The following is an 11837-nucleotide window of genomic DNA, read 5'->3' as shown; positions in this document are numbered from 1 at the left end:
CCTTCCCCCTCAACCCTCAGTTCATTCTCAGCATTCAATAGTCTCTCAAGTTTTGCATCCCTCTCTCTCCCCAACTCTCTCTCCCTCCTCCGTTCCCCCTGGTTCTCCATTAGGTCTCTCCTGTTTTCCTGCTAGACCTATGAGTGCAAACATATGGTTTCTGTCCTTCTCTGCCTGGCTTACTTCACTCAGCATGACACCCTCCAGGTCCATCCACTTTCCTATGAAGGGCCATATGTCATTCCCTCTCATTGCCATGTAGTACTCCATCGTGAATATATACCACATCTTCTTGATCCATTCGTCAGGGGATGGACATTTAAGCTCCTTCCATGTTTTGGCTATTGTTGACATTGCTGCTATGAACATTGGGGTACATGTGCTCCTATGCATCAGCATTTCTGTATCCTTTGGGTAAATCCCTAGCAGGGCTATTGCTGGGTCATAAGGGAGTTCTATGGATAGTTTTTTGAGGAACCTCCACACTGTTTTCCAGAGTGGCTGCACCAGTTTACATTGCCACCAACAGTGTAAGAGGCTGCCTGCATTTTTGTTTAAATCAACCCCACATTAAAAACAAAGCAAGACAAAAACCCTCCTATGACTCTGGATTCACCTGCTGCTTTTATTATATCTCTTTTCATCCTCCTTCATTTAGTCAAATTTCTTGGAAGAATTATTTAAAATGTATGACTTTCCTTCTTCAACCTACTCTAAATTTTCTTCCTCTGTGCACAGCTCCCCCTAGCTATCTCAAATTCAACTCTCTCCAAAGCAAAAACTGTTTTCCTCTCAAATGCTCTTCTTATGTTATTCCTATTTAATTAACTAGTACCAGTAATTAACTCAGTTTCCTAAGCTAAATATATGTGAGCTTTCGTTTTCTTTCTCCTCCATCTCCTTAACTTAATCATTAAATTTTGTCACACTCTCCAACTTACCCACGTTTTTCTCACTCCTCTGCTACTAACTTTGGTAGGAACACCCTCATATTTGCCAAGTAACTGTAGCTTTTATCTGAGGTTCCTGTTTGATCCTCTCCAATTCATTCCACACAAGCGACAGCTCTAAAACACAAATCTAATTTTGTCAATACTCCAAAATCTTTCCTGTCTCCCCTTGTTACTGGGTAAGTCTCTCTAAATTACCATGATTTCTAAGTCCTGAGTTATCCCATTGCTTACCTTTCTAGTCAGCATTCTTTCCTCATTGTTTCCTCTCACATTCTATTCTAGCAATACTGACATGGGCTGTGATTCCTCTCCTCTGGGTTAATTGTATATGCTGCTCCATGTCTGGACCTTGTCTTTGCTCTCACCTCCTCCAGGGAGCCCTCTCCAATCCTTACACCCAGACTAGCATTCTTCTATACATAATTGTTTGTTCTTCCTCATGTTAAATTGCCTAGGTACTTGTCCATATTCTGAACTAGAATGTAAACTTCCCAGGAATAGGGCTAATGTCTACCTTGTTCAGTCTCTATGAGGGAAGAAGCTTCTCTTGTTGACAGTTATGGCTTTACTATTCCAAGGACAATTCTTGGCACATAACAAGCAAATAATAACTATCTGCTGAATAAATCTACCTCATACTATAATTTTAAGAATTAAATAAAGTAACATGGGGAAAGCTATTAGCATGTCTAATTCATAGAAGCACTCAGTATATATTATTTGTCCCAAAAATTTCATTGTGTGCTCTAATAAACTTGTGTATTAGATTACTGTGAGCAAGATGTCTCAATGTGTTGACTTGCTATGTGTTGAATCATTAGAAATAAACTTAGAGAAAGAAGTATGGCCAGATAAAACATTGAAGTCCCCAAGTGCTACCTTTGACAGTTATTTCTCTACTTTTTACTTTGGAGTTGTAAAAACAAAAATACCAAAACCAAAACAAAGAAAAAGCTAAAAGTCTAACAATGAGGAATCTGGGTAAAGACTATTTTTGACTCAAGTTAACACATTCAGTTTCTCTCTAATGTACGAGAAATATATAAAGACACTCTATTTTTCCCCTTGCTTTTCCTCAGAGGTAGTTTATAGGTTTTTCCCTAAAATATATCAAAATTCAACAAAAACAATAATAAATCTTAGAATAACTAAGAATGCAATGTGGCCTGGCCTACTATATAGCAAAAATACTAAAAATTCTATAAACTCCGTGTTAAAGTTTTTGCAGTAGCAATTCTAAAGTCATGAACCATGGTATGCAGGTTTTACTACAGGGATATGACAGTATATCTGCCCTTTTATTTATATTAATAAAAATGGAAGTTTCTAATTGGACTTATTTATTTTATTGATAACAAATTTATAATACAAGTTCCTTTTCTGGTGGAGAGCTAGTGAGAAAATACCAAAATGAAACTCATCAGATAACAATCTATTGCATCTTCAAGCAAAGTAGAACAAAGTAACATGGAAGTCTCCTAAAATTTTCTTTTAATTTTTTTTCCTTTGGTAAATTACAGTTCACACTGGCACAAAAAATTTTTCTTAATAATATAACCGTTTAGTTGAAATGCTTGATGTATTCTTATTAAAAATATATTTTATTTATTTTGTATAATTTGTGTAGTATTTAGGAAAATCCTATTAAAGACCAAGTTGAACTTAGTACTTGAACCACTATTCTTTTACTAAATAATATAAACTGCTTTTCTATCAGCTTGACTTTGGCCCAAATTTGATTGCTATCAAAAGCTAGATACTGAATCCTAGATTGGGCAAGGGATTAGAGTATAATGAACAATTCAATTCCAATAAAAACAATAATAACAACTGTTCAATGAAAAGATAAGTTTGACTCTTTTGTCATCTTTATCTTACTCTTAATAGTCAATCGATTTCAACCCTGCATTAATTCATACATTTGTTAATCATGAAGGACTCTTTCAGGCAAAGCTCCTTCAGGTGAGACCATACTTCATGACATAGTTACCCGTATCTTGCCATAGATAGCTAAGTGATAGTATTCGGACAGCAGAATTAAAAGGAGTCTCCTTCAATTGTATGTCTTTTTATTTAGTTTTTATAAAAGCAAAATACTGTGATCAAATCTAAACCAACCACCAGGATCCTATAAGTCATCTAATGTAATACTTTCTCAAAGTGTGCCTTTAAAAAAATAACATTGGAAAATGAATAGATTTAGAAAGACACTATCACTTCAAAGAACTAAGACTTCTCCAAAAAGAATTCTGGATATATAATATGTATTAGGCATTTAACTCATCTAAAATATCTATAATCAGAAACAAAAACAAACAAGCATACCCCAAATATTAATGCACATTATTCTGAAGTAACTAATAAAAAGAAGGAAAAAAAGAGTACAAAACTTCATTAATACTTTAAAAAATAAAATAAAGTTTTCTTACCCAAAGATGATTTTACAATTGATTTAATCCCTGCATAAACCAATGATCCTTTGTTTCCTGGAGACTTCTGATCCATATCTTCTGTATACTGCTTCATAAGTATTTAAATGTATAGGAAATACTAATAATGACACATAATAAAACATTTCGAAGCTAAATTTATTTTGATTTGGAGCCAATTCATAATAGGCATCAGTGAAAGTTAGTTCTACTTTATTGTAGATATACTCTTCTCCTTTCTATACAATCTATAAAGCAGTATTTCAAGCTCAACAGTTTTAAATAATTTTATTCTGTAATTTTAGCATTATGTAATTTGTATTTGCATATAAAACATTCAGAATAAAATTTACAGACTGACCTTTCAGTAAATTTTAAGAACATTTCCACCTGATTCATCTCACAAAATTCACAATGAAAAGGATATAGTGCAGAGTATACCAGAGTGACTTGAGCTGTGGATCTTCATTTCCAGCTAAAATATGGTTTCTCCACACCTGTTCTGTATCAAGTCCATACCTGGACAAAGCCCGAAGGCGCATCTTGGTTGCTATATCTTTTTCTAGAGAATTATCATTTTCTTCTTCTGCACATTCATACAAATGACGACCACAAGCCCACATTAAAGATGTAATTGGGCTCCAGGCAAGAGATATCCTTTCAAAAACAGTGAAGTCAGACATTGTTCGGTTGGGAGTTACAACTATCATTCGATTTTGACTTGTTGGATGCCAAGCAAAGGAAGCAATGTAATTGTCACAAGGTTGCACACTTCTTTCAATTATGGTGGGTTCAGTTTCATCTCCAATGGGAGTGGGTGTGTGCTGCATATCATATAATCTTATAATATTACTATCCCTTGTCAAAGTGGCAAGCAGACCAGTCCTAGTTGGACACCATGCTACTTTTGTTAAGGGCTTCGGTTGCTCAGTCAAAGTCAAAACTGGCTTCTCGAATTTCCTTAGATCCCATATTGCAACCTGACCTTCATAGAAGGAAGCAACACGATCATGGAAGTATGGGTCTACTGTCACCCCCTGAACAGCTTTCGTATTTACAAACATCTTTTGGCTTGTATTCCGAAGATCAAATATGGCTAGGTTACGATGCATACCAGCAAGGAGAAGTTTCTGGTCTCGTGGAAGCCAACAAAGAGAGAGACAAGCATCATTCTGTCCCAATTCATAAAGAGGTTTTGTTACTAGTAATGTTGTTTCAGTTTCACCTGCTGAAAGTCTCACTTTCTCCATGGGAACTATATCAGGAGTATATTTGCTGCAAATATCCCATATCAGCACTGAAAAATCAGCTCTATGTTTATCTAGCCCAGCAGCAAGCCAGTTACTATCCAATGGATTCCATGCAAGGGTATTGCATTGTCGGGCATGCTTTGGGACAAATTCTTTTCCTATCAAATCTTTGAATTTTGAGTTATGATCCTGACCAAGACTCGTAAGTACAACTCGACCATTTGCTTGTCCAACTGCTAGGAGGCATTCAGGATCATAATTGAGATACCAGGCAACACATTTCATATATGGTGTATCTGAATTTATTGACAGTAATGTAGCCGCAGAGTCTTCAGATAAACGTAAAGATCCAGCTTTGAGTTCTGAATTCACAGTAGATTCCACGTGATAAAGGCTCAGTTCCGAGTCACACACAACAAATCTATCAACTTGGTGTGGTGCCCACAATATATCAGGTTTGGTACCGCTCATGTTTAATGATGTGCTCAAATAGTACAGTCAGGTCCATTCACTGAAAATCTGTTTAAAAATAAAAAGTTTTAAAATGTTAACAAAATACAAGTCTAAGATGAATAAACTACTTGGAAAGTCAAGAAATTCTCTATATGGGTACTCTGTCTCTCAATATGTTTTTCTAACTACTATAAATTCATGACACTATTTATTGATTAAAAACAGAAAAAGAAGGGCGCCTGGATGACTCAGTCACTTGAGTGTCTGACTCTTGATCTCAGCTCAGGTCATGATCCCAGGGTCCTGGTATCAAGCCCCATGTCGGGCTCCATGCTAGATGTGAGGCCTGCTTGGGATTCTCCCTGTCCCCTGACCTTCTCCCCTGCATGGAGGGGGGGGGGAGGGGAGAGGGAGGGAAAAAAAGGAAAGGAAAGGAGAGGAAAGGAAAGAAGAAGGAAAAAGTACTTCTCCCAATAAGATGAGGTGGGTAAGACTCTAAGAACTAAATTTTGGCCTTATTTCCCATGATCAATTATTTTAATTGCACAGTGACTACTAACTTCATTAACCTCAGAGTTAATACAACTTCAGTATGGTGAGCAAATTAATAAGCAGCATCCCTTTGAAGAGGGTAAAACTTTAAAGAGTTATGAATCATGTTCTTAAGCAACAGTTTAGAGCAACAGTATCCCAATAGAACTTTCTGCAGTGATAGAAATGTTCTCTAGCTATACTGTCCAATAGGGTAGCTACTAACATGTGGCTACCAAGCACTAAAAATGTGACTAGTACAATTTTTAAATCTTTTCTACCTTTAATTTTTAATAAATAGCTACATGTGGCCATCATAGATGGAGATTTAAAATACAATGCCACTATTAAGACAGAGATTCTTTCTCAGGTTTCAACAACAAGAAGCAACTTTACATGGCAGAATAAATAGTAGCATGTATTGAGCAGAATTGACTTTTATTCCCAGCTTTGATGTATATTAGCTATATGCCTTGGAAAGGCCTTTCTGATTGGGGGTCCTTTTGTTTTCTCATCTACATAACAAAAGAATTGATTTGATTTAGTGTTTGCCAAACTTCACATAATACCTACTTTTATTTAATATTTTTATTTAAATAGACTATTTTTAAAATCAGAAAATCAATTTTAACCTATCATAAAATCCATGTGTCATGAGCATGGTATGCTAAATACATTAACTATACTGGAATTTTTAAAAAACGCTTATGTTTTACCTAAAATCATCCTGTTTACAAGTAGTGGAATATACACTGCATTTGAGAAAAACTGAATTAAGTGATCATTAAAGGCTCTTTCCGATTTCAATTCGATAAACTTTGATTAATATTGACATGGGATCTTGAAAAGATAAATATGATAGTCATTTAAGCACAAACTAAAAATAGCTATGTTAAAACGGTATTTTAAAAACAAAAGCTACTTAACAAAAATGTAAATGTCTGTTTTTAATAAATTCTGGCTAGAGGTTATAGTTTGGATTAAAAACAAAGACATTTAGTATCTTTATGGCAATTGGTATCTGTACAACCATGTTGTCAATTTTTTTAATAGTTTTTTTTTAATTTTTTATTTTTACTTACTTATGGAGGGAGAAGGGCAGGGAGAGAGGGGAGACAGAGAATCCAAAGCAAGCTCTGTGCTGTAAGTGCAGAGCCCCGGGTTCCAACTCACAAATCGTGAGATCACGACCTGAGCCAAAATCAAGAGTCCAATGCTTAACCGACTGAACCACCCACACATCCCAATGTTGTCAGTTCTTAAAAGGTAAAGCTATGACTCATTCATTCATTCCCTATACCTGGTAGAGAACCTGTCATGGACTCCTAATACAGATATACTAAATAAATTCAGCCCAAACATACTTTCTTTACTTTTTGATCTTGTAAAACTTTTAGTCAGGAACTATTAGTCCAGAATTCGACAGACGCATACAATTTAAATGACTGGGACAAACCCCTAGGAATTCTTGTATTTCCTTTCTTCAGGCTCTAAATCTCAGTATCAATAATTTCAATTATATTCTTACTAGACAGACCCTCAATTTCTTCATTTTCTTGCCACTTTAGGCTTGCCTTCTCCAAACCTTGATCAACCCAATTATTTATTCTTCTTTTCTCCACTCAGGCTGACAAGTTTCACAGCTTAAGGGCTGTTTCCATAGAAATTAAAGTATACAACATGTCTGGCCCATGGTGCTGATACAGATTTACTCATCTGTATACTCAGGCCTTTATGAAATTCATCTTTATGTAATATCACAAGGACCTTTCTAAAATGCAAACTTAACCAGGTTATACAATCTCTGCTTAAAACCCTCTAATGGTTTCCAACTGATCTCAGTCCAGAGTTCCAAATCTTCAATATAACCTATAAAGTCCTAAATCCTTTGGCCTCTACCTACTGCTTTGGCTTCAAGGCACACTACTTTCCTCCATGCAGTGTTCTAGCTACACTGTCCTTCTTTTCAGTTCCTAGACTGCTCCCTCCCCACCCCCCCAACTATCACCACTCTTTTGCAAATGCTATTCCCTCTGGATGGAGCATTCTTCCTACCCTTGGTCAAGTTAACACCTGCTTGACTATCTCTCAAACATCATGGTTGATATCAAACATCCTCTATCCCCTCTCCAGTCTGTCAGGTTACTTAGATAATGTACTCTCAGTGAACAGTATCCCTTCCCTTTAATCACCCTGTTTCTCCTACTAAATTATAAGCTCCATAAGAGCTGGAAAAGTATCTTTTGCTCTCCATTTGTACCTCTAATACCCATGCTAGCCACTTAGTATATATTTAACAAATATCTGTTAAATGAATGCATTTGTTCAGTGCTCCACCTGACATTTCCCACACTGCTATATCCAAGTTTTACCAATCTCCTCAGCCTTCAACCTATAATCTTGCTAGTAGAGGCTGGCTCCAGCCAAGAGCAAAGTGCCCACTGTCATAGCTGGTTCCAATGATACGCAAGAGCCTACACTGAGCCACAGTGATCCTGAGAGAGGATCACTCTAATACCTGTCCTTCATTTACTGTGTAAATATTTACTGGACATAGTGTATGTGCTAGATACTGTTCTAAATGCTAATAACATGGTAGTGAACAGGTAAGTTCCCTGGTTGCTATGGACTAAATTGCATCCCCCCCAAAATTCATATTGAAGCCCTAGTCTCCAATATGATAGTATTAGAGAAAAAGTCTATAAGGGGGAGTTTCGAGTTAAGTGAGGTCATAAGGGTAGAGCGTTAAACTGATACAACTGGTGCCCTTACAGGAAGAGGGAGAGCTACAGAGCTCTCTGCCCACCATGTGACGACACAGTGAGAAGGCAGCTACCTGGAAGCCAGGAACAGAACTCTCGCAGAACTAGAGCTGGCACCCTGATTTCAGACTTCCAACCTATGAGTGCTGTGAGAAAATAAATATCTGTTGTTTAAGCCACCTAGGCTACGGAGCTTTTGTTATGGCAGCCCAAGCAGACTCATAAGCTGGCCTAATAATGCCTGCATTCTAGAGCTGAAGTTATGTCCAATCTTAAAGAGAGCTTAAAATTTTAGGAATGAGAAGGAAGAGGCACCTCATGCAGTAGGATATAGCTAAAACAACAAAAAGCAGGAAGAGATACTGCCAAGTAAGGGTTCACATCCATACCTGTACAGAGGAGACCTCTTAACTGAAGGTATCTGGAGATCTAGCCTATCTTCCTATCTTATCACAGGACTCTATTAAGTATGCTTTTAAGCACACTTTTAATCTGGGCTTCCATCCCATAATCATATTCTTTATATATAAGAAAACTTGGTGGCACACTGAAAAATCCACCTTAAAAAACACAAATGGAGGGGTGTCTGGGTGGATCAGTTGGATAAACCGTGCAACTTCGCCTCAGGACATGATTTTCAGTTTGTGAGTTCGAGCCCCTTGTTGTGCTCTGGGCTGAGAGGTCAGAGTCTGGAGCCTGTTTCAGATTCTGAGTCTTCCTCTCACTCTGCCCCTCCCCCACTCACACTTTCTCAAAAATAAACAAACATGAAAAATTTTAAAAAACACTAACAGAAGGTGTTACTACTTTGATTTGCATGACTCTCAAGGGAGGACCATCAGCATATCTTCTGCTGTAATTATGCATGTACAATGTTTATATCACTATTCATAAAATCCGATTACAGTAATTTACATACAAAACTTGAGAGTAAGACTGGCTAACCCTCTCGTTTCACAGAGAAATAAAGTGAAGACCAGATGTTTTGGTTCTTGTCCAACACCTCCCAACTCCCATCTCAAATACTGCATAAGAAAAAAAATCAACTACATCATTTGTGGGGCCTACTGCAAAATGAAAATACAAGGCCCTCTTATGCAAAAATTATTAAGAATTACAACGCGGTGACAAAAGAGCATGAAGCCAAGAGCCAGCCCTTCTAAATGAGGGGTCTTAGGTGACTGCATAGGTTGTACTAACACAAAACAGAGAATAGAGAGTTATTTCCTTTTAAGAAATGTGTTTGTTTACAATCCAACACATAGACAGTGTAGATGGATCCTGGCTCATGAACTTAGATAACTAGGAATATGATGAAAAGCAAAGGTAACTGAACCTGGAGTCAGAGGACCTCCAGCCACTGACTGGCTAGACACTAACAAGTCTGTTAATGCACCAAGATGGGAAGAGCTAGAACACGCCGTACCTTCATGTCACAAAGTTGGGACAAATTGAGCTCTTCATACCACACAGCTGTTATTGTCACTATGATTTCCTTAAACAACCCTGGAAGTTAATGTTTTCAAAAGCTGGAAACACTGAAAAGTGGGAGTCTAAGGGGTGATATTATATATTACATATTATATATTATATTAACATCTTCACCTTCAAGTTTTACAAGTGTTCACTTCCCGTCACTGGTTTTGACCACAGGAAGGCCATGCTGAGCCTGTATTCTTCACCAGAACATCTGTAACAGCACCGTCCGACAGAATACAGTGTTAGCCACATGATTTAAGTTTCTAGTAGCCACACTGACAAAGTATAAAGAGATGAAATTAAACAATATATTTTATTCTGCCCAACCTATCCAAAAAATATCCTTTTCAACATTAAACCAATGGAAAAAAAATGGCTTTTTTGTTTGTTTTGGGGAGGGGTGCCAAGGCCTGTAAATCCGATGGGTATTTTATTGTACACTTAGAGCCCATCTCAACCCCCTGTGGCTACTGGACAGAGAAGATCCAAAATACTAAGTGTACAAGGTATCCAACTACCCTTTCACATCGTTTTTGTTGTCTTCTACTTTTCTTACCATAATAACAGCAGTAGCAGTTTCAAGAAATTTTCACCCTCACCGTCTGCAAGGAGATGCACTGCACAAATATCCCTTAAAATATAGTTATACAAAAGGCCTGCAAATGCGGGCATTTGCAAATCATTTCGGCAATGCTCGTGGCATTGCCACGTGCGTGAAAGGCTTTATTCATCCTCTTACGGAATTTTCTCTCCTCATACAAGCAGAGGACGCAGCTAACCGGGTGACAGGCCCCTTAGGAAGTATTTAATAAAGTACAGCCAGAGCGAGGCTCTTGCGATTCCGGGTAAGTCCGGAATCTGAGGGCCACTCCCACGCTTCAGACACCTGGCTGAGCCTCCGTCCGACGCGAGCACGCGGCTCCGCAGGAACTCGCCGCGCGGGTGGCCGCAGCGCGGACCCAGCGTCCCCGAGGAGGTCCGGGCGCGCCCGGGGGCCGCGTGCAGCTCCGAGGCTCCCAGCTAGGCCCTGCCGGCCGCCCGGCGCGGTTCTCCCGCAGCGCCGAACGCGACGCCCCGCGCTTCGGCTCCGAGACGGCCCCTGGGTCCGCCCCCGCCCAGACCTTTCAACAGAGCTTTCCCGGGCCCCTCGCGGCGGCCCCGGCACTCCCGAGCCCACTATCCGGGCCTCCGTCGGGAGGACTGAGACGCGCGGCCCGAGCCGCACTCACTGACCTGAGGAGGCAGCGCGGCCACCGCACAGCCACTTCCGGCTTGGTCACCGCCCCTCCCGCCGTGGGAGTTCGGACGCGGGCAAGATGGCGGCCGCGCCGGCGCGGCCGGTAACCTAAGCCACCCGGCTGGGGCCCACGACCCTACGACCGCGCCTCCGACACACGTGGACGCGCCTCGGCCCCGAAAGGAGAGTTCCCCTCCCGTGAGCCCCGCCCTTCGTCGCCCTGGAATCGCCCCGCCCTGGGGCGGGGCCACTGCCCAGGAGGCCCCGCCTTCCGCTCGAGCGCTCCCCCGCGCCCCCTGAGGCCCCGCCTCTGCAGCCCGCGGGAGGTATCCCGGGCACGAGCACCTGGACTGACAATCTGAGAGGAGTTTTCCCAAGTACTACACACACTTTAGCTCAATTGATTAGTTAAATCTACATTAACAATGTATTTCAGGCCATGCCTGTAGTAGAAACCCAGGGTATTTGGTTCATGATTTATTCATTCATTTACTCATTCAACAAACACCTCTTGAGTGACTATTGTGTACCTAGCACCGTCCTGGAACGCTGGGGAACTAAAATGAACAAAAAAGACGTGGTCCTGGTAGACAACAATGGTGCCTTGTAAGGGCTAATACAGTGCTCGATCAGAGAGGCGCCTCCTTAGTGTAGGGAAGTCAGGAAGGCTTCCTTGAGGACACCTAGGAGTGAGAGTAGTGGGATGAATTATGGGAGGAATTAGTAGCAGAAGGGTACAGAGA

The 11837-nt window shown here is 39.9% G+C and overlaps 1 protein-coding gene across 3 annotated transcripts in view; it reads right to left on the bottom strand.

Annotated features, from left to right (window-relative positions):
• Positions 1-11298, bottom strand: part of MIOS (meiosis regulator for oocyte development) — a 44788-nt gene extending 33490 nt beyond the window's left edge. Inside the window, exons 1-4 of one of the 3 annotated variants that reach the window (XM_029929395.1) lie at positions 11091-11298; positions 9984-10068; positions 3810-5151; positions 3383-3481 (exon numbers count right to left, since the gene is read on the bottom strand). In XM_029929395.1, the coding sequence (XP_029785255.1) occupies positions 3383-3481; positions 3810-5103 (1393 nt within the window). In that variant the 5' untranslated portion in view covers positions 5104-5151; positions 9984-10068; positions 11091-11298. Of the gene's footprint in view, positions 1-3382; positions 3482-3809; positions 5152-9983; positions 10069-10413; positions 10744-11090 lie in introns of those variants that run through there. The other 2 variants (XM_029929403.1, XM_029929412.1) reach the window with 2 other exon arrangements.
• Positions 11299-11837: the final 539 nt, after the last annotated feature.

This window comes from Suricata suricatta, chromosome 2 (assembly GCF_006229205.1).
Source record: "Suricata suricatta isolate VVHF042 chromosome 2, meerkat_22Aug2017_6uvM2_HiC, whole genome shotgun sequence".
NCBI lineage: Eukaryota > Metazoa > Chordata > Mammalia > Carnivora > Herpestidae > Suricata > Suricata suricatta.
The sequence above is the reverse complement of the archived record's forward strand: the minus strand, read 5'-3'. Positions and strand labels throughout refer to the sequence as shown.